Here is a 21,186-nt window from a genome sequence, read left to right as displayed (position 1 = left end):
TAAGTTTGCCAGCAACATCAACACTACACTAGTATATTTACAAGAACATGTTTCGAGCTTCCTCCCCTAATGTTTAGTGAAGTCTCGGGTCAATGTGTCAATGGCCATCCACCTGCGGTATGTTCATGTATACTTAACCCTATTATCTTTGGAAAAGAGAAGAGATGGCAGGTTATGTTAAAAGAGTCCCACTCTTCTCTTGGCTAACAAATCTGCTTCAGGACATCTGGAATGGTATATGGAATGGTATAAGATGCTTTTTAAAAATATTTTTTACTTGAAAATATATTAAAATAATTTTTTTTCAATTTTTTTTTACATTAAAACCATAAAAAACAATAAAAAATCATTAATTTAATGTTTTTCCAAGCTAGACACTTTTAAAACACATTTCCAAACTCAAAAACAAAGAGTGTCAGCAGAACCTCATTCCATGAAATTAATCCAAGAAATTTTCGAGTAAAAGCTGAGAAGCTTAATGCAGCTGCTAAAATATAGTTCATATTTCTTGAGCTTATATAAATCAACTCCCAAGTGCTCCTGCAGTGCATTTTTACATACTAAAATTCTCTAGTATTTGCCTACAAACGGAATCAAATGATTGTGTTGAAAAAATACAAAATAACGTTCCTTGTTTGCTAATTCAGGCATCTTTTCTGAACTCAATCTTATCAGGTTGAACAATGATTTCAAAAAATAAATCAGAAGATGACGAGTGCAATTATACGTTGCGCTGTTCGCAGCAGTTTCTTGTTTCAGATCCCCCAAAGTCAGTAATCTGTGTTCTTGAGAGATTTTAGCATAGGCCTCTGTATTTGCACTAAGAAAACTTGAACATGTTTAGTTTGAACAATCTTGTTTAAGCTATTTACCATCAACACTGCTGACGAGGGACACTAATTCGATATTCTCATTTTCAGGCTCCTCTTTTGCACTTAAGATTTCAGTTGGAAGTATTGAAGCGTTGGGATCACCTCTCGGAATAAGGAATAGTAAACAAAGTGGAGTGACTCGCAATATGTTCCGGGTCAAAATGGCGAGCCAGAGATTATCAAATCTTGTCCGAGTAACTTTTAGTAAGTGAAGAATAAAGCCTCCGCCCCATTGAGATGAGAGGAGTCCAACGTTATCAATTGACATTAGTAGAGCAAAGAAAGTGCCTTCAATCCCAGGGGGGCAAAGCTTAGAACTGAGCACAAGAAGGGGCATCCACTTTAGCCTTCCAATCATCTGAGACACACTCTCGTCAATGACAATGAAGAAATAATCTGGTATGCTGAATTTCAAGTTCAAACGCAGCACCAGCATCAAATCTAGCATTCCAGACAAACCAAATAGCAATTGAATCCAGAAAAGTAGGTTTCGAAATGGGTGATCCTTCAGAACATTTTGATAGAGTAATGCTCCTAAGAGAGATCCTATCGAACCAATTGAGAATATGAAACCAACAGTCTCCTGCATAAGAGGGCATTATGAGTAGCTATTTACCTAGTCAATTTGACAATCGGTTCTCAGTTCTCTTGACGGTCAGGGAAAATGAATGCAGAACCATGTACCTGAGAAAAAGATGGACCCCCCTTTGAGTCTGTATACCAGTAGAACAAACCTTCATGGATATCTATGCTCAATGCGATGGATAAGTACATATAAACACATGGTCTCCACACATCTGGGAATTTCAAAGTTCTCCACATTGCCTTACCGGCATCCACAAACTTCTGGTTTACCTGAGCAACAAAGAGAAACATAAGAATATGAAGCTAGAAGTGACAAAGGGTGAACAGAAGCTGCAAAGAGTACCTGTCTATAAGAGAAGTTAGGCATGAAGGGCTCATCAAGCAAAATTCCAACTAAAAATACAAGTCCAGCTGGAATTGATAGCAAGCCGAACACCCCCTACCAGGGAAGAGGAGGAAATATCCAAGTTTTAGTGTGCAAACTGATTTATTGTTTTAAAGAAAAGAATGAAAAAGCGAAAAGAAAGTGCTGGGGGGATGGACAGTGAACTTAAACAGCAGTCAACCTTAGGGCCAATTAGGTGCACAAAAATACCACTGAGAGAGAATCCCATTAATGCTCCAATGGATGAACTGAGAGCACACAAGCTTTGCATGTCAGCTGCAAGGGATGGGAGAGTATTGCTATTCTGAGCCACACAGGCATCGATGGTTACATCTGCTATCGCTGCACCAGCACTACCAGCTGTCAATGACAACAAAGCAAATGCAATATGGAGGTTCTCATGGAACGACAACAAGAGCATGGAGACCACACCAAGCAATCCTGAAATTTACATTAGATGGGTAAAGAGTTAGTTTTCTGACCTATTATAGAAACCAAACACAAAAAGAACAAGCTTTTATTAACAAATGATAACGTACTGGGAAAATCAAGTAGATTCCTATTTTGGACTATCAAGAGTTCTGAATTTAGAATGAAGGCACCGCATACTGTCGCTCTTTAATGACATACAGAGAGCATTTGCTTCATTCTACGAGGTAAAACTAGTATAATTCATAAGGCCACAAAAGATGCTCCATATATGTCTCAGAAAACCAAGTTCTGCACCAGAAGACATAAGCATCCCGTCACAAGATGGCCACACCAATTATGGGATATGTGGCTCAGATGAGAAGTTATTTATCCTCAACCTGTTTAGAATAAACACATCCTACCCATTTAATCTCTCCTTCAAGATATGCTCAATTATTTCAACTGAGATGATGATTTTCTGAAACAGTTACCTAATTAAGTAGATATTAATCATCTTAAATTGTGTTAACTTGGGAACTATAGATCACACCCTAAATTGTGTCCGCATGACCTCCTTCGAATATGCACATAACATGTATGCACAACTCTATAAAAAATAAGTAAACTTCATAGGAATCACTCTAAAAATTCAGAAACACTACTGAGTCTTTCCCTTCTTTTAAAGTTCCAGCAGCATACACATCTCACTCCCTGTATGCCACCCAAGTTCAACGAGACAATTGATACGTGCCTATTGTTACTTGGGCATAGTTACTTACACTAGCCACTTTCATTCTCACCATATCATACAAAACCATCAAACACTTCAACATAAAGCATGCTACTTAAGAAACTAGAGTGCCCAGGATTATATTTTATCCTGCACTTAAAAGAGGAGCCTAAATTTCCACTTTTTAAGGCATAATGTCGACCCATATAGATCGATTACCAGGTGCATGAATGAATAATCCAACAAAAGCATACACAAGTAATGAAAGTTATAAAGCATCATTTACAAACTAAAATTGAAGAATGAAACCAGCAATACCACAAAATAAGATCTTTGCCCATTACATTCAGATGCAATGAGAGCCCTAGGGTAAAATTTACCAGCAAAGATGAAATAAGGCCGCCTCCGGTACCCTAAAATTGGAAGAACATCAGTGAGGAGACCCCAGAGAGGCTTGACAAGCCATGGAATTGAAATGATTCCTTGGTAAATCTGTGATTCAGAAGGCTGCACCTTTTGAACATCCTTCATGTAATAGTCAGTGCCAACACGATTAAAAGCTCCACCAAGTCCTTGGTTTATGCCATACACAACCAATACACCAAATACAAAACTCCAATGTGTCTCATTAGCGAGCATCTTGAACCAATAAATTGGAGTCCAAAAACAGTCAAAGAACCGTCCTTTTCGTTCATCTTCTCCCCCCCCAACCTCACTACAGGCTTCCAAATTTTTATCCTCCACCATAACTCACTATTTTATGACAAAAAACAGGAGAGAAAAACAACCTGATCACCTCAAAACTCAATCTTTCCTTAACTGTGCATCTTGCAACTGACTGAATTCCTATAAAAAAGTAAAAAACTTTTTAACCTGGGCTCAACTTGAAAGCTCCCAAGACACAAATTTTACTAACAAATCAATAAGTTTCCTTAGCCTTGCAAAATATCTCTGCAAGATGTAGACTTTCCAAGGAGGGTACAAGAAATGTGAATGGCAACCCAGTTCAAAACTCAGTCGTTTCTGATCTAAGCTTCTTCAAATCTAAAAGCTTAGAAGCTAATGTCTCTGATCTCTATTGGTTTTTGTAAGGATTGATGATCCACAACAAGAAGACAGATCTTTTCAACATAGAACAAACAAAGAGGAGGCAGTTTCTATATAAGAGAAAGATCCCTTGCTAATTACCATATTGACCAATCAAGCTGCTAAACCAGAAGATTAGTACCTAAGCAAGATTTTCATTTGCAAGAAATGGCTGCAATGCCCTATAAGGCAATACTTACCCAAAAAATCTCAAATAAATATAATTAAAAAAATCATATATGATTGGCTACTTTTTTTTTCCTTGTGCTGAAACCAATCAACTGCGAAGAAATCAGATAACCATTCTTTTTACCATCTACGAGATACACGTGGCGGACTCCCATTGCACCCCTTCAAGTAGGGACAGGTTCATATGGATCTAGTTTCGGAAGCGCATGTCATGTCTGATCAAGAGAGGATTTTAGAAGTCCAAGGTTACTTTAGTAGTTGCCAAATGGGACAAAAAACAAGAGCAAAAGTCTGTTGGCGGTCTTGTAGAGTAAATTATATAATTGAGTCCCTATTAATTAGAAGGAAATTATTAATCCATCCTTATATTATCAAAAAAATATTAAATAATCATTTGACCATAGTTGACGATTCTTTACTTCATTAGTTTTTTTAAAAAAAAATTTATAGATGCATGTATTTAATAAAATAAATCTAGAATTACATAAATTAATAAATATATAAAAAATTATTAATTAGTTATACCATCATAATACTCAAGCATATGATATTACTCATGCATTGTCATATGTGATTTTTTGAAATCTATTTTCTTAATTAGTTGTGAGATAATAATAAAGAATTAACAGGAAATCCAATGAATACAATTATGGAAAAAAGTGTATTTTTTCATCAAAATCTTCTTTTTGATTCATGTAATGTTATTTTTTAAAAAAAAAAATTTATTATTTTTATAAGATGCATAGTATTGAATAAAATTTAATAACAATTTTTTTAAAAAAAATTAATGTTAAAAATAATCACTTAAAATCCATTTTCATAAGATATTTATGACCAAAAACATAAAAAGAGACTACATATTGATTCATATATAATTATTGATGAAATGATCGTTAACATTATTAAAAAAAAAATTAAAATCTTAATTGGAAATAAATTTCAAATTGAATAATATCCAATGGAATAATATCTTAAATATAATTTTGTTTACTAAACTTTAATTAATCTTGATTAAGATTTCAAAAAACATTATGAAGAGCTATATAAAAAGATCATGTACATATATTATAAAAAAAATTAGAATATTATTTGAAAACAAATTCAACATTCAATAATATTTAATATAATAATATTCTAAATATAATCTTACTTATTTTATTTGAACAAATTTCAGTTGGAATTTAAGAAATACAAAAATACAAAAAACCATATAAAAAAATTAATTTTAAATAAAAATAATTTATTTTTTCCCAAATAGTGTCTAGGCTGCATTTCCAAATGTTACCTAAAGGATAGATCATTTGGAGTTTTATAACCAATTGTGGTGTTTGTATTTTTTATTAATTAATTTTTAATTTTTTAATTTTAAATTATTATTTTTTTGATATTTTAAATCGTTTTGATTAATATCCGTTATAAAAAATAAATTTTAAAAAATAAAATAAAAATATTATTTTAATATATTTTTTTAAAAATAACCAAATTATTTCTTAAAAAGAATATCCATTCATCTTGAGGTCTGGATTCGAGTTACACCAACGATTTGTTAAAAAAAGATGATATATTAACATCCGCTTAACCATTATGACCTCTGGTGTCATTGAACCGATGTTTAGGTAAAATCAAACGAGTCACAGTGTTCATGCTATTATAGAGACAAGCTCAAATCCTCTCAAACAAGTTTAGAAATGCACTGTATTTGGCTGGCTGCCCACTTCTCCCATGAAACTCATGGGATAATTGATGACTAGCTGGGCAACTAGCTTGGCGCAGCGGCTGGCCTTCTTACAGCAGAGCAGACGGCACTTTCAGTTTTTACCTACACCTTCGGATTTTGTCAAATTGCGCCGCTTAGCATTGAACATGAAGGGCAACTTTCTCTCGTTTTAGTAATAGATGAACAAAGCTATTTGCAGGGATAGAAAACCAAGATAGTGCATGAGCATGTCTGTGCAAGTTATAGCTTCTTTGCTTTTCATTCTTGGAAACCAATAGTTTACACAGCACATAAAAGAAACATATGCATTCAGGAATAAGTGATTGCATTAGTTGCTACATAAAATTTATTCTGAGCATGACTGGCCTGCAGTCAAAGAATTCCCATAGAAAATCAGGAAAGGAGAGCCACGAGAATGTCATACGAAGAAGCAAGCTGCTTCTTCTCTGCCAAAATTTCTCAAAGCGTAATGCCAAATAGTCTTTGAGAAATAATCTGGGGATGATTCAAATTGGTATCCAATATCTTGTTCAAATGGCTGGTCTTTAAGAATCTGCAATCTTGATTACTTCTGGAGGGTTTAGCCTTGATAGTAGCAGTATTATCATTCCAGGCAAAGTAAATTGATAACCAACCTTGGCCATTTCTTTCATCTCACAGGCACAGATAACCAACCTTGGACGCATTTGGCAAAGTCATTTCACATCCTGGCAATCACCATAATTGAAAACTGTTGTTAGCAACAACCAGCAATTGGAACAAATGGGTCCCTCCTTGTGGATATTGGCATGCAGCTCCAATCCTCATTTGCTTTGCAATAAAGCATCTTCTGCACATAGAAAATCATATAGCATTGTGCTGCTCTCACAATTCTCTCATCAACTTCAGTAATCCAAGCGTCATCGCACTTGTACCATTGGTTTTGTAGGCGCAGATAAGTGACATAATGACCTGAGTCTAGCATCCCTGAATGAGTGACAACAGCAAAAATCTCGAATTCTGAAGAGATATCTGGTTTGTCACTCTCAAACCCAAAAACTCTATTTCCAAACCTGTTCCTGACAATTGAGGGTGATAAATATGGGGTCATGTCCAAAGAAAAAGGAAACTGCAAGTACCAATCAATTTTTCTTGACGATCTTCTCAGGGAAGAGTGCTCGAACCGCTTGATATGTAACGACAAGACCAATGGAAGCCTTTTAATAGACATTTGTTTCAACGAGTCCCTCTTTTCTTGACAATTTTGGCAGTACAATTTCTGGTCAGACCCCAACCTCTCAGGCCTTGTGAACAGATCCAAACAAGCCAAAAGGGTAGATCTGCCTGTGTCCTCTCTAACAGACTTGTTAGCCACGTTCACTGAAGAGAAGTTGGTTGTGTCCATGTTGAGCGAAATATCAACACAAGGGTCATAAGTTGTGGAAGTAAATCCACAAGTTGTGCAGGTCACATCAGATCTCAACATCCCTGAGAAAACCCTATGAGCAATACATTGACAACCTCCATTATCTACACAAAAAAATCTGTATATTGTAAGTAAATCAGAGTAAAGATGACAAGTTAAGTAAAATTCACCACTGCATGAACCATCCCCTAGCACCCTGGATACTGCAAGCAAATCAAAGTTTTTTTTTTCTGTCCACAAGTTATTTCACAGAAATTGGGAACAAGAACAGCAGCATATCCTTGTACCCATATCCATAGTCATTTGCTGAAACCCTGCTCCCACACCCTCCTCAACACAGACTCCAGGAATCAGCCTCCAAATTTTTTAGAATAAAGTGTCTAATATATCAAATACAGAAGTTATCTTACAAAGGAAAACTACTTGGTAGAAATCCCAAATATACTCTAATGCATCTAGGAATCATTTTCTAGGTGTTAGCTGATAAACAAGAGACAAGAAACCATATATCATCTCTAAACACCATCATCTGATAAACAGAACACAACACAAAGTAGAAAGTACACCATATCCCAGAACCTAGAGGCATTACCTTTATTTGAATTCCTCTCCTTTCCCTCTCTCTCATGGATTCCATCTAACACTGAAATGAAGAATTCATGAGCATCCTGCTGCTCGTAACTAGCTAGATTTGCTGAATGCTGCCACCAACTTCATATAGAAACAAAATTTCATTACTAAAGCATAAGTCATCTCCAAACATCTGCTGGGAGATTAAATGGAAGGCCTATGAAAGGATCTAAACCACATTCAAATCAATATCAAAATCCGAACAACAAACAGCTCAGCCACTACACCATCACAGAAGACTTCCGATTACAATCAGTGATACACCCAAGGCACAACCAATTCCAGCACAAGATAATGAGATTTCAATCAGAGATCTAAGAGAAGAGAAGAAAATTTGCTTAAAATTCCTGAAGACTCTGCTAGCGGTGGGATCCAGTCTATTTTAACATTGAAGGGAAAAATGAATCTAATAAACAAGCTATGTGAATGTACTAAAATTTGTAAGAGAAAGAAAATCTGAAAGATTACGTTGCCTGTCAACGGTCTAAAACAGATATGGTAGACAATTTGGCATGAATCAACCAACAAAATCATGATAATGAGAATTGATTTGCTATCAAAACACACTGAAACTAAAGGGTGCATACATATAACAATGTCAGACCTGTAAAGGAACTGAGCTGGACTATAAGGAGTCCGATCCCCTGAGTACACAGCTGAGAAAATAACACCAAAATCACAAGCCAAACACAATTGATCTGATGATCTTTTCTTACAAGTTTCGGGGTCGTGTCTCTCACTCAAGAAGTAATTCCTGAATGGTGGTGCATGTAGCAATGCTTGCAACACAGAGTTCATGAAACAAGTACTCCCCAAATTGTTCAGTCCTCTCAATCCCAACGGATAGCACGATTTCGCCCTTCGATCCATCATTGAAACCAGAAGTTTGGACCTTTTCAAATCCAAATCCACCACTGGGTTCAACCTCCTCCTCTTGCTTGATCTCCTCATTAAATCATCAACAACACTATCATGTGTCTTACTTGGCATATCCATAATATTTTTAGACACGACAACCTTATCAAAATCAGGATCATAGACCTGATCACTACATAAACAACAATAAAGTTCCGATCTTTCAATATCAACAGCTATATCATGACCATTCTCAGATTGAGTGTGCAAAAGGGTGTGGTCCGAACAAGACATTGAAGAACAAATCAAACACAGAAACAGTCTACCTTGATGAAACCCACTACAAAAACGGCATGTGGGCATCTTTGTTTCACACATTTTAATGCTTGTCTTTCCATATGGACTTGCTTTGAGCCACTTTTGAATGGATTTGTATCCACCCAAGCCATGCCTCAGTTTATAATCTGCAAGATGTTCACAGGGTTTTGGGTTTGCAGAAACAGAGTTCCTTGTAGCCATGAAAATAATTACGGTAAAGTTTTGATCTTTTACCACACAACAAGGACTTATTAGATCAAAATGACAAAATCAATAAAAAAAACAGTAACTTTGATGTTTCGGTTACAAAAAGACTCAATCTTTAAATAGAACTACCCATAAGATATAATAAAGGAGAGGAAAGATCTAAGATTAGATTTGCAAGTTTGTTATTTAGATGGGATTTTCTAGATTTGACGAAAGAGAGATGATGATGATGAAGAAGAAGAAAAAAGGAAAGCTTGGTGGACCTTTAGGGAATGACTTGAAGAGAAGAGATTCTATTTTGTTTCTGATGAGTAGACAAACCTTCGGTTTCTACTTTCTATACAAATGAAAAGACTCTGTTCACTCCTTTACGGGAATCTGAACCGTCCATTTTGTTGACGAAGATACCGTCCGGGAACGGGGTCCGAATCCTTGGCAAAAATTTATTTATTTGGAATTGTTTGATGTATTAATATTAAAATTAATAAAATATATTATTTTTATATATTTTCAAATAAAATATATTTTAAAAAATATCCATTAACACAGTACTAAAAAGATACCATGTCAATAATAATTTAGCAGGCAGAAAAAACAATATAGAGACTGGGTCAATGATGTAGCAGGCACCACTTGTCCATGGCAGCCTTCCATGGATGATTTGGGTTTTCTACAGAGAAGGGTATGGAATGGGATATCTGAATACAGAAGAAGGTGTTAGTGCTCAGTGGAAGTTTCTTTTGAAAGTGAGAGGATAATAGCCTGTGACAGTTAGGGCATTCCATGGGACTGAGCTTGGACAACCTAACACCTCCAGCAATTATTGATTCAGAGCACAGTTCTCTCTGGTTTATTTGGCTGGCATCAAGATCTAAATTCTTTTTTTTTTTTTTGGTTTAGTCGGAAGTAGAACACTTTGGAGATTCATGCGAAGATTACATTCTTACAGTGATGTTGGAGTTAAATCTTAATTACTGTGACGAAAGATATTTTCATTTGCTTTTTTATTTTGCAATGTTAAAATTTTAACATGATTAGTTTAATGATCATGTTTTAGATTTGCTAGTTAGAATTTATTAATTTTAGCCTCATAAATATTAAGATCATTAAAAGTTTATATGATTATTAACTTTAGGGTTCATAAGATCAGTAGAAATACATGCAAACTGACCTAGACATCCACATTGATAAATAAAAAATTAATTTTTAAAATTTGTATTAAACTACGATCGTTATAAAATTCAGGATTAAAAGTTTAATTATGCTAATATTTCTAATTAAATTAAATAAGATATTAATTAATCTAATTAAACTCAGCTAATCTAACTAGATTTTTAATAATTTTATTGATTTGATCAAAACCAATATAAACTATCAATATCCTATAAGTAAAACAAAATTGATGGTATATGTGATCCCTTTACTCTTGATATTTTATCAATATAGCTCCTTTATTTTATTTTTTTAAATTCATTCTCTTCAGTGAAGGTTGTTAAAATTAAGATTTTAACACGGCACGAAAAATATAAAATAAACTTGAATCGTAAAAACATATCGTAAAATCATAAGGAATTTTAATATACATTAAAAAAATCCATACTTCAAATAAAAATTCATACATAGTTCAAGTACTTAAAATACATGTTTCAAATAAAATTCATACATAGTTTAAATATTTTAAAATACATGGTTAAAATAAAAATTTAAATAATTCAAAATTAAATTCTTTTTTTTCTTCAATACCGATTACTATTATGATAACATTAAGGCTTCACTCAAGAAAATTTCTTAAAATAGTTTCATTACCTATCCAATTCCGTCAACTAATCGTAAGTTGGAAAGAAGTTGAATGGAGAAAAACCTTAATGGAGGATCCATGCAAGATTAAAAAGTACGGGTACCACATTAATAAAATCTGAAACTTCAAGGACCAAATAAAAATACAATTTTTAATACAGAAGTCAAAAGATGAAAAGCGTCGACAGCAGGGTTCGAACCTGCGCGGGCGAAGCCCAACAGATTTCAAGTCTGTCTCCTTAACCACTCGGACATATCGACTGTTTTGTGTTCTCGTTTCCCTTCATTACAATATATCTATATATATGTCTCCTCTTTGCTTCTCATTTCCTTTTAACCCCGTTTGGTAACTCTGTTAGAGTGTAGTTTTGTTTTCCGTTACCAAAGTACTTTTTAAAATGCGTTTGGGTTATAAAAATATTAAAAATAATATATTTTTTTTAATGTGTCTTGGACGGTTGTTATGCTGCCAGGGCATGCAGCTTTTGAGGCTACGGGCTAATTTACGATAAAGACAATGCGTCTACAGTGTAAGGTTGGTTGTATATGCTGCGAGGGCATGAAGGGAAAAACAAAACGTCGACAGCAGGGTTCGAACCTGCGCGGGCGTAGCCCAATAGATTTCAAGTCTATCTCCTTAACCACTCGGACATATCGACTTCTTGGTATGGTACATAAAACATAATTAGGTATCCTCTTACTATACGAGGGTCTAGACAATGATCGGAACGCTGGCCTGTTAACGGGATTTGTCCATTGTTTCCCTTTTTCACGTCCTGTTCCCTTCATTTCTACCTGGAAATTTGGTAGTCTCTTTAGAATCTACTCGAGAATCTCGAATGAAGAGTTTGAAGAGGGTCTTATCATTTCCCTGATCAATGGTTACAAAGGTTTATCATGTCAGGGGTCAGTGCAGCATGCAATAGCAAGATCTGACTAATAAATCTGTTGTGAGCAGCACTTCTGCTCTCAACATGGTCTCAGGTTCAAATTTCATTTTGAAAGGAATGTTACATGTTTGGGGGGAAAATGATTCTTTCAATGTACTGGACTAACCTGGCACACATTGACTTTAGAGTTTAATCTTCTGCGTACTGCGTAGTACCTCTAATGAAAGTGAAAGTGCCCCAGTTCTATGCAAGTGTGGAAAACTATCATGGAGTTGATCTGTAGATCATATTCATCAAGAAACTGTAGAAAACAACACGGCATACAACATGTTTGGCAATGTGATTGTAGATGTTTTTCAAATAACTTTTCATATCAAAATACATACCAATGATTTTTTTTATTTTTTAAAAATTATTTTTGACATCAGCACATTAAAATAATCCAAAACGTACAAACTATATTAAATTTTAACAAAAAAAAATTAAATCTTTTGAGAACGCAGCCGCAGCTGCGTTCCAAACACGTCCATAATTTGTTTCAGTCAACCATCTTTGATTCATTAAGAAACATGGGGCCTAAAACTGCCAATGTTAGGAGAACCCAGTATTCATCTACCCAGCCAAAAAGGTACCAGCAAAAAAGCGAAGCTAGAGATGCCAAGATATAAGCAATTCTCGCAGTAAACCCAAGTTGGAGGTAAAAGGCACGCCGGCAACTCAAAGAAAAAGATCGAGAGCATCAAGAGAGTACTCCAGATCCAAAGCAGCCAACAAATCTTGAGATATATCAACTACTCAAGAGTACAAAACCGAAGTACAAAGAAATTACCCTGAATTTGAAGCAGCCAACAAATCCCGAGCTAGTTATTCATCATCCATCCATCAATTCATTCATGGATTATGCCAACAAATCCCGAGCTAGTTATTCATCATCCATCCATCAATTCACTCATGGATTATTAGCATAGACATAACCCTCCTTGCCTAAACCAATGAAAATAGCAAAACTTACCAGTCAACATAATGAGACGCATGCACGTAGAAACAAAAAGATGCGACGAACTTAAGAAATAAGGCATCCAACAACATGATGCTTGGCCTTCTCCCAGTCATTAAAGCCTTCAGGAGTAGGGAAGAAGTCTTCATCCTTAGAATCCAAATTCTCACGTGCTAGTTTATTAAATCGCTTAGTCTTTTACTCGAGAAGGCTAAATTGTTTCTAGTGAAAATAGCAGCGCACACACTAAAAATCTAAGTGCCAGAACTTTCTCTGAGAAACTAGTAAGAATGATCCTTATCAATGGTCTTTCATCCTAAAAAGGGTTACAAATGAAGTTTAAAACAGCCACAGCACATCAACAATATCCATATCCTCCATCTTCGTACATCTTAAAAAGTTTTGGTTCATTAAAAGGGAGGAGGATAAGCTAATAGTTAAGTCACCATATTCATCCATCCATCCTTCCATGGATTATTAGCATTGACACAACCATCCTCGCCTAAACCGACAAAACAGCAAAAAGTACCAGTCACCATAATGAGATGCATATACGCGTAGAAGCAAATAAAAGCTAGGAACTCAAGAAATAAGACATCCAACAACAAGGTACGTGGCATTCTCCAAGTCATTAAAGCCTTCAAGAGTAGGAGATACATCTTCATCCTTAGATTCCCAGCTCTCATATGCTGAATCACTTGATAAATGAGTCTGCTTCTGAGTTCCAAGTCACATTCAGATCACTTCAGCCCTAATTAAAAGTTCCTACTTCTGCTGCTACTTAAAACATAAACTCAAAAGACATGGCATGCGCATTCAAGAAGGCACGAGTTCTCAAATATCACACATAACAGCATGCATAAATTGTTGCCATTTGTAAATTGCAACACCACACACTCTACTTTCTCCAGGCAACTGATACGAATGTTCCTTATGAATGGTTCTTTCATACTAAAAAGGCTTCAAACAAATCAAGTAGAAAACAGCCATAGCACATCAACAAATCAAATGGAAACTTCCCACGAGTCAATTCTTGTGAAGTATCACTCACTTTTCAATATACAAATATTTATAAAACCTATCCCCATGTTCGCAACCTTTTCCTTACAGATATTGGTGAAATCTATTTTCAAGTGTGTAGGTTCATTCATATCTAGTAAATGATATCCACCATCAGGCTATTATGGAACAATACAAAACGCTTATACAACACAACTAAAACTTGATAAGAACTTCCTAGTTGAACAACATGAACTAAACCATTGCTGAAAATGGACAATACTCAAAAGTTGCACTTCCTAATAGATCCACCAGTCAAATATTGTCCTATTCAAAGCACACACCTGTTCTTTCAGCAGCGACGTACTAGCATTCTTTCCCACCATCAAACAACCACGTCTGCAACACCTCAAAATTGTTCTTTCCACTCCATTAATTGTCCATAACAAGTAAAGCAAGGATTGCTATTAATCAACAAAAGCATACACCAGGGAACAGACAAAACAATCCCCACAAAATGAATAAAATCAAGTTGCAATGACCAAAAGGTATTGCAAGCAGTAAAGAAAAAAAACAGCCAAACTATCAAAAGCCAACAAAGCAAAACAGCCATTATCCCCTAGAACAGCACCACTAATAGTACTAAAATAACATAATTTCTGAGTAAAGCATTAAACAAACACAAAACACTCAACTTCACACAACCCAGATTTATTCATTAACCCCCAAATTGTAGACGTTACACACACGCGCGCACACACACAGCCTTCACTATCCAAACCCAACAAGAACATCAAAAGTCACAATCTTTCACAAAAATCATATAAACCCATTATTGGAAAACACAGATTGACCACACTGCTCCGATCTTTCTAAGACACAACACGACCAACAACAGGGTACTTAGCCTCAAACTTCTTTTCCCAATCATCAAGCACACCAATCTCCTTCTCAGTAAGTCCATGTAATGAAGAAGAGATATCTTCATCATTTTTGCTCATTTTAGCTAAAGCCCTGCTTGCATCCTTGCCTGCAAACATTGCATAAGAACCACCTGGTCCATAAAAGCTTTTGCCTGTTGTCACATCAAAGACTCTTCCTTTGATTGCTACATATATGGGGTTTGAAGGGTTTGTACCATTGTACTGAAGAAGTTGATCTGCTGTGAAATCCATTGGTGCGTTTTGGTAGATGACAAGATAGAGAGAGAGCGAGAGAGTTGTTGGTAACCTGTTTATCTATCTGCGGTTAGTTTTTAACCACATCTTAATGTTTGGACGGCATAGATCCAACTTGGAAGTTGAATAGGAAAAGAGTACGATGAGTGAGCAGAGTGAGTGAGTGAAGTTATAATATATTTTTGAAATCATGATCTAGACAAAATATAGTTTTAAATTCATGAGACATGGGGTTTTCTTCATGTTTATCCAATTAAGTCTAGTTAATCCATATGAATTATTAAATACTCAATCAAGTTATATGAGATCATCATCTTTTTTTTTATTGAATTAAAAATATAGAGACTCTAATTTTTCGGATTATTTAACATGTATGCAAACAGTGAGAGAGGCTTTGAGTTGAACAAGAGGTTTGCTTCTTAACTAATGTCTTTCTCTTTAACCACACTTCTTAACCAAGGTGGTAAGTTTTAATTGATGGTTCTTTAATTATTTCAGCCTATAAAAATAAATTGGATCTATTCGATTTCAATCTGGGTAATAATTAGATTCATTTCCTATACTGCCGCAGTGATTGTTTGTGCAGTGAAGTTAATTTTTTTTATTTGTATTTTTATATTGTTTTGATATGTTTATATCATAAAAATATATTATTTTATTATACTTTTAAATAAAAAAAATTAAAAATAATTTTTATAATATTTCTACATCCCATGTAAATGATTACTGCATAAATGATCACTGAAAAGATTTTTTAAAAATAAATTGTGTTTAATATTATGATGTATGATATTTTTTTAATAATATTTTTTCAGATTTTTTTTAATTTTTAATTTTAATATAACAAAATATTTAAAAAACATTAAAAAGAAAAACAACAATTTGATAGATTTTTCAAGTAAAGCAATTTAAAAAACACTTTAAAAAACTTAATTTTTTATTTGCTTTAATTTTTTATTTTTAATGTGCTGTTATTCAAAATAAAATTTAAAAAATAAATATAATTAATATAAATTTTTAAACAAAAAAATATTTTCAAAATTAATCATTAATCGCTACATCAATATTAAACCCATAAAAAATAATGCCAATACTAGCATATACGTGACCGTGATTGTGAGCTAATGAACAACATGCCGTCATCCTGGTACTCGGAGTCAAGATCTGCTTCTCCATTTCCTGTGCAAAATATTTCTTCTCTCTCTCTCTCGAAGACAGAGCTTTCGAAAACATCATGGCAGGAAATTTGGGAATGTCATTAATTTTCCAAGACGGACAAAATTTATCACAGGTACAAGAAGGACTATCAGTTTATTACCTCAAATTCAACAATGATCTACTTTATGCCATAGCTACAAACCCAAGCCTGTTAATGTCTGATTGGTTTTAAGAAATTTAAAACAGCCTAAACGGTACATTGTCATGGTGACCACACCCATGAATAACAAGCCACTAGCCAAGAATAGATCCAAATCTGGTCCTGCCATGGGATCTTCTTTTTCCCCACCAGATGGTGAATGATGATATAAAAGAAGCACACTAGCGCAGAGGAATACCACCACCTGAATATTCAACCTCCTGAAAATTAAACAAGAAAGTACACGAGTATTGGTAAGGTTACTAGTCCTAGAGGAGAGACTTCAAAAACATTTGTGCTTCCAAATTTGACGACATAAAACAGTTTTTAACTAAATTGCTGAGTCTTTGATGAGGCAACGTGCAATCATTTAAAGGCAATTGTAGCATCTCTTCAACATGTGAGGATCTTTGAATGAACTACAAACCCCCAGTTTGCAGAACGAAAGAGCACAGCATAGCAATAGTCAAGATATGGAGACAGAATCACAGATCATTGGTGTCCTTGGGATAATGACTTGAGGTTATATCCAGCGGCCAGTTGTGGCAGTCTCTGGTAGAGATTGCATATAAAAACAAAAATACAAAGCATGAGCTTGGTTGGAACTCTTAGGACCCATCTGCAGAGCTTGAGTGGAAGCCGAGCAATCTCCTTTCTCCTTGGTTTTCTTAATTTACTCTAACAGGCTTCATAATTGGCTCAATTCTGTATTTCTTTTCTTGTAGAATGTAAAAATAACTACTGATTCAAGTCAAAGTCTCAAGCATTTAAAGAAAGAATAGTGGCACCATCCAGTGAATGGAGATGGATAGCAATAATAGGCAACACATTTTGCAGTATCCATGTCCTTGCAAAAATAACGAATATTTTACTATAAATCCACACACCGGAGCCATAGAGTCCAAGTGGCAAAAACTTTTAAAAAGCCCTCAGTCTTAAATGTAGAAAAACCTTCTACTCCAACCAGAAGTCATTTACCACACAATATAAGAAACGAATTGCAACACACAAAAGGAGGATGACATGTTAGTTCTGTCTTTTCTACTCCTTTCTTTTTAATGCTTAATTGCAACTTGAAATTGGGAAGAAGAAATGAACCTTAGCAGGGGGTAGGGATGAAACCCAGTCTGACACGTGTGTAGGAAGAAGTCCCAATGTGTTAAGCTGCAAAAATAAATATAAAAATTGAACATGAAAACAAATTGTTGGATATAGCTTTGAATTTTCTGTTTTTCTTGTTCTTTCTCAAACTGTAACCCATGCAAGAAAGAAGCAGAAAATGCATCTTACCTTCCAAATACCCAATGCTAAACCACCCAAATTTAGGGCAATAAAGACTAACTTCGGTGCAAGAAGATCCACTTTACTGTCTTTGTATGGCTCAAAAACTGCAAGAAAATCAGAAGGGATTGATGATCAGATTAACGAGCTTCAGGGCATAAAGATGCAAATGCCAGCTATTATGGGAACCTATCTAATCCCAACCCACTCTAAAAGCATGGCAGATGCAGGTACAAATTTTGACAAGGAAAGTTAGTGAATAAAACAAGGTCAATATGGAAAGAGCCAAAAAGAAAAGGCCACATATTAGAAAATAAACAGAATAAAGATAGTTAAAAACAAAACTCTGAAGGTTAAGTTCAGGGAAATTATCGAGTGAAAAAGAAGGGTCTAGTCAGATTGCCCATAAAATGATCTGATTCTCATGTACAGATTAAGCAGTTGATGAACATTGATACAATCCCTCTACAATATATTCTTTATAGGAGCTGGATGGTAGCAAATAATATCATATTGGAGGGAGGACAGGGTACTGGTTTGAATTTTGAAAGACATCTTGTATTGTTAGAGAAGTTCCCAGATATAGAGAAAAAGAGAGTAATAGAAGCAGCTTGATTTCTTCCTAAAACCAACAGTAGAATTCGAAGATTTTTAGAACATACAGAATGCCTGCTTAATTTTGTATTGCCTTATACCCATAAAGGTTTGGCAGAAGTACCATGAAGGCATGAAAAACTTGATGGCAGACAATGTGTGTTGTCCCCCCCTTTTCCTAGATTATAATTCCAGACAAATAGAAACAAGGAGCAGAATAGAGGAACATGAAAAAGAGCAGTAAAAAATAGGACTCCGACCAGCTTACCTTTCCCAACTCCTTGAAGAGCACCTATGGGCTGCCAAAGAGCAGAAAAAGTAATCCCAATGCTAAATAGATGCACTGTATTTCCAGCCATCCACATCATGAAACCCATCATTAGCAAGTTCTTGAAGGGGGCTTGTGCCACTTCCCAAGCTTTCTGTTTACATATCAAAGATGATGTTTTAACAATACAAGCATTTAAAAACTTCAAAGAAAATAATAATTCAGAAACATGTAAATCAAAGTAATTTATGATCAATGAACAGCACAGAGCTGTACTTAACAGCTTGCAGGAAAAAAGGCATATGCGTCCCTTGGCCATGTCAATTTTCTATGAGCAGCCAAACCTGAAATCTACGGTTTACTACTTGTTTCAAGATTCAAAACAGTGTCATTCAAGACCCCATAGTTTTGACCACTCAGCTCACAAAATCCCTCTCTCTTTCCCTCATTCACAACAACATTTATTGCTGTTCCATTATTCACCCAATTTCCCTATCTCAAATCATTGCTGCTTTTAGCCATCGCCTTTTATCAACAAATAAACAATATCCAGATTCAAAACAAACTCATGAATTTGACAATCGCATTTTCCACAAATTCAAACTTCCACACCATACTAACTTACAGTGCCTTCACTCAATCTTTTCATGATCATAAACTAACACATTAACCACTATCTCTTCTAAGAAAACAAAAATCACATTGTTTTAATCCATCTCTTACACAAATGTAAACTCCAACATGCTTTGCAGCTTTCCAACTTACAGAAATGTGATTGGTGCAGGGTTTTTTTCAGTGTGCCAGACAACTTCTCTGTTGAACCTCTCAAAGAGATGGTTAAGAATTTTGTCCAGTTGACGCTATATAAGACGTTGCCATTGCAGAAGGCACTGAACAATTCAAAGTATATTGCTATTTGTAATTGACTGGAGTTTGCAATAGTTATTTGATTCCTTAGTTGGTATAGTAATTGCTTTGTAGCAGGCTTGAGCAGCCTGCTAAGGTAAATGAAATCTTCATTCATCAAACTGTGCTATTTTGCCAAATATTTTTGGCTGCTAAGCTATTTTTTCAAAAAAACTACACAAAATAATCCTCACAGTAACTCCCTTTTATATTCTACCCTTTTACACACTACCCATTAAAGATAAAAACTTGAACTTGTTAAGACCCTCTATAAATAGAATATCAACTTTCTTTACAGTCCCATGCATCTCTGAAGCTACTAAATGTAATACTCGTAAATCGCGAAATTTCTCTTATTTCTACGCATATAAATTAATTCCTACAAACCAATAAATCAACAACAAAAACCCACAATTTTTTTTCAATCAAAAACAAAACCCCAGATTTTAACCAAAAAATAAAAAGAAAAAAGAAAAGAAACCTGAGATTTCCAATTAGCTTCAGCATCCTTTTTTTGCTTGGTGACGGCCGAATCATCCTGCAAAACATATCACAATCAAAAACCCACAAAAACAAAAAAAAAATTAATCAAATCAAATCAACAGAGAGAGAAGGGGATTATGGGAACTGTACCTGCTCTTGAGAGGTGCGATAGAAGCCAGGAGGATCAGGGATATCACGAGAAGAAGGAGTGGTTGAATTGTCAGTGAAATCAACGGCCCATCTTCTCCCTGATCCCATCACTGCTTTCCCTTTGTCCATTCGATTGGTTTTGCAAATTCAGTCAGATTCGACTGTTTTTTTGCGTGATCTTCTGATATTTTGGAGCTTACAAGGAAGAGAAGAAGAGTGGCGGGTTTGTAAACGGAAGTCTCTTAAAATAACAAAAAACGGTTCGGTTTTTTGTTATGTCATATGTGTTTGTGTTTTTTCTGATGAACTATAATTCCCCCCTTGTAGTTTCATTAATACTCCACTTATATTTCAATAATTTATGATTTTTCAATCATACCCCTGTAATTTTTTAAAAGTTGTCAATTTTCCTTTACCATCTTTTTGCATGGTTGTAAGGAAGTTGTGTTTGGTAATGCTAGGAAGTAAGATAATTTGATTAAAATAAATTAAGATTAAAACACGATTAATTGATGCTTAGATTAATTTAACAAAAGACTCTTCAATCTTCACACATCTATTAAAATAATTTGATTAGTAACTTGATTAATTGATGCATTAAGACAGTCCACATGCATGTGTTGGCTTGAACATATGATTGGTTTTTTTTTAAGATACAACTCTCTTAAAACACAAATCACATCTCGTAAAAATAAAAATATAATTTTTATGTGGATCTTATTAAAAAAAAAATCACTCATATTTTCAGTCAAACACCCTCCTAGTTAGGTTTTTCAAGTCCAGATAGGAAGCTGGAAGTAGCTCAACCAAGTGTAATCTTGGTGGGTTGTTTCATGTTGTGATAACTTTTATAGTGCTGTTAAAAAATTATAGGTTTTTTAAAAAATAATTTTAGT

The 21,186-nt window shown here is 34.8% G+C and overlaps 4 protein-coding genes and 2 non-coding genes across 7 annotated transcripts; all 6 read right to left on the bottom strand.

Moving 5' to 3' along the window:
- Nucleotides 1-452: 452 nt before the first annotated feature.
- LOC133674803 (probable folate-biopterin transporter 2) lies at nucleotides 453-4,342 on the bottom strand. 2 transcript variants are annotated; one of them, XM_062096056.1, is made up of 5 exons: nucleotides 3,364-4,342; nucleotides 2,024-2,283; nucleotides 1,801-1,896; nucleotides 1,557-1,727; nucleotides 453-1,455 (listed from the first exon to the last, which is right to left on the bottom strand). In XM_062096056.1, the coding sequence occupies exons 1-5, from the start codon at nucleotides 3,728-3,730 to the stop codon at nucleotides 865-867; spliced, it is 1,485 nt and encodes a 494-aa protein (XP_061952040.1). In that variant the 5' UTR covers nucleotides 3,731-4,342; the 3' UTR covers nucleotides 453-864. The 2 variants fall into 2 exon arrangements, with proteins under 2 accessions (XP_061952040.1, XP_061952041.1); XM_062096057.1 differs by lacking the exon at nucleotides 3,364-4,342 and adding an exon at nucleotides 2,382-3,209.
- Nucleotides 4,343-6,205: 1,863 nt separating this feature from the next.
- On the bottom strand, nucleotides 6,206-9,812 carry LOC133674397 (ubiquitin C-terminal hydrolase 22-like). The gene is made up of 3 exons (XM_062095478.1): nucleotides 8,615-9,812; nucleotides 7,973-8,091; nucleotides 6,206-7,484 (listed from the first exon to the last, which is right to left on the bottom strand). Exons 1-3 carry the CDS (start codon nucleotides 9,382-9,384, stop codon nucleotides 6,712-6,714), a joined length of 1,662 nt encoding a protein of 553 aa, XP_061951462.1. The 5' UTR covers nucleotides 9,385-9,812; the 3' UTR covers nucleotides 6,206-6,711.
- A 1,554-nt stretch (nucleotides 9,813-11,366) lies between these two features.
- TRNAS-UGA (transfer RNA serine (anticodon UGA)) lies at nucleotides 11,367-11,448 on the bottom strand. The gene has a single exon. It is a non-coding gene; the product is annotated as a tRNA-Ser (tRNA).
- Nucleotides 11,449-11,764: 316 nt separating this feature from the next.
- On the bottom strand, nucleotides 11,765-11,846 carry TRNAS-UGA (transfer RNA serine (anticodon UGA)). The gene has a single exon. It is a non-coding gene; the product is annotated as a tRNA-Ser (tRNA).
- Nucleotides 11,847-14,768: 2,922 nt separating this feature from the next.
- Nucleotides 14,769-15,371, bottom strand: LOC133674883 (probable steroid-binding protein 3). Its single transcript, XM_062096178.1, has one exon. The coding sequence runs from the start codon at nucleotides 15,246-15,248 to the stop codon at nucleotides 14,946-14,948; it is 303 nt and encodes a 100-aa protein (XP_061952162.1). The 5' UTR covers nucleotides 15,249-15,371; the 3' UTR covers nucleotides 14,769-14,945.
- A 1,115-nt stretch (nucleotides 15,372-16,486) lies between these two features.
- LOC133673909 (uncharacterized) lies at nucleotides 16,487-20,542 on the bottom strand. Its single transcript, XM_062094840.1, has 6 exons — nucleotides 20,291-20,542; nucleotides 20,139-20,195; nucleotides 18,752-18,905; nucleotides 17,899-17,996; nucleotides 17,707-17,772; nucleotides 16,487-16,829 (listed from the first exon to the last, which is right to left on the bottom strand). The coding sequence occupies exons 1-6, from the start codon at nucleotides 20,417-20,419 to the stop codon at nucleotides 16,791-16,793; spliced, it is 543 nt and encodes a 180-aa protein (XP_061950824.1). The 5' UTR covers nucleotides 20,420-20,542; the 3' UTR covers nucleotides 16,487-16,790.
- Between the last annotated feature and the right edge of the window lie 644 nt (nucleotides 20,543-21,186).

Source organism: Populus nigra, chromosome 15, assembly GCF_951802175.1.
Source record: "Populus nigra chromosome 15, ddPopNigr1.1, whole genome shotgun sequence".
Lineage (NCBI taxonomy): Eukaryota > Viridiplantae > Streptophyta > Magnoliopsida > Malpighiales > Salicaceae > Populus > Populus nigra.
This window is presented reverse-complemented; position numbering and strand designations above follow the sequence as displayed.

Excerpts from the sequence above, each read along its gene's own strand:
- LOC133674803 (XM_062096056.1), bottom strand. The coding sequence starts at position 3,730 with ATGGTGGAGGATAAAAATTTGGAAGCCTGTAGTGAGGTTGGGGGGGGA. Across the intron at positions 1,897-2,023 it reads TGCACCTAATTGGCCCTAAG|GGGGTGTTCGGCTTGCTATC; the intron begins GTTGACTGCTGT and ends CTTCCCTGGTAG. Across the intron at positions 1,728-1,800 it reads CTAACTTCTCTTATAGACAG|GTAAACCAGAAGTTTGTGGA; the intron begins GTACTCTTTGCA and ends TTTGTTGCTCAG.
- LOC133674397 (XM_062095478.1), bottom strand. The coding sequence starts at position 9,384 with ATGGCTACAAGGAACTCTGTTTCTGCAAACCCAAAACCCTGTGAACAT. Across the intron at positions 8,092-8,614 it reads CCAGCTCAGTTCCTTTACAG|TTGGTGGCAGCATTCAGCAA; the intron begins GTCTGACATTGT and ends TTCTATATGAAG. Across the intron at positions 7,485-7,972 it reads GGAGAGGAATTCAAATAAAG|ATAATGGAGGTTGTCAATGT; the intron begins GTAATGCCTCTA and ends TTTTTTGTGTAG.
- LOC133674883 (XM_062096178.1), bottom strand. The coding sequence starts at position 15,248 with ATGGATTTCACAGCAGATCAACTTCTTCAGTACAATGGTACAAACCCT.
- LOC133673909 (XM_062094840.1), bottom strand. The coding sequence starts at position 20,419 with ATGGACAAAGGGAAAGCAGTGATGGGATCAGGGAGAAGATGGGCCGTT. Across the intron at positions 20,196-20,290 it reads ATCGCACCTCTCAAGAGCAG|GATGATTCGGCCGTCACCAA; the intron begins GTACAGTTCCCA and ends TATGTTTTGCAG. Across the intron at positions 17,997-18,751 it reads TCTTCAAGGAGTTGGGAAAG|TTTTTGAGCCATACAAAGAC; the intron begins GTAAGCTGGTCG and ends ATTTTCTTGCAG.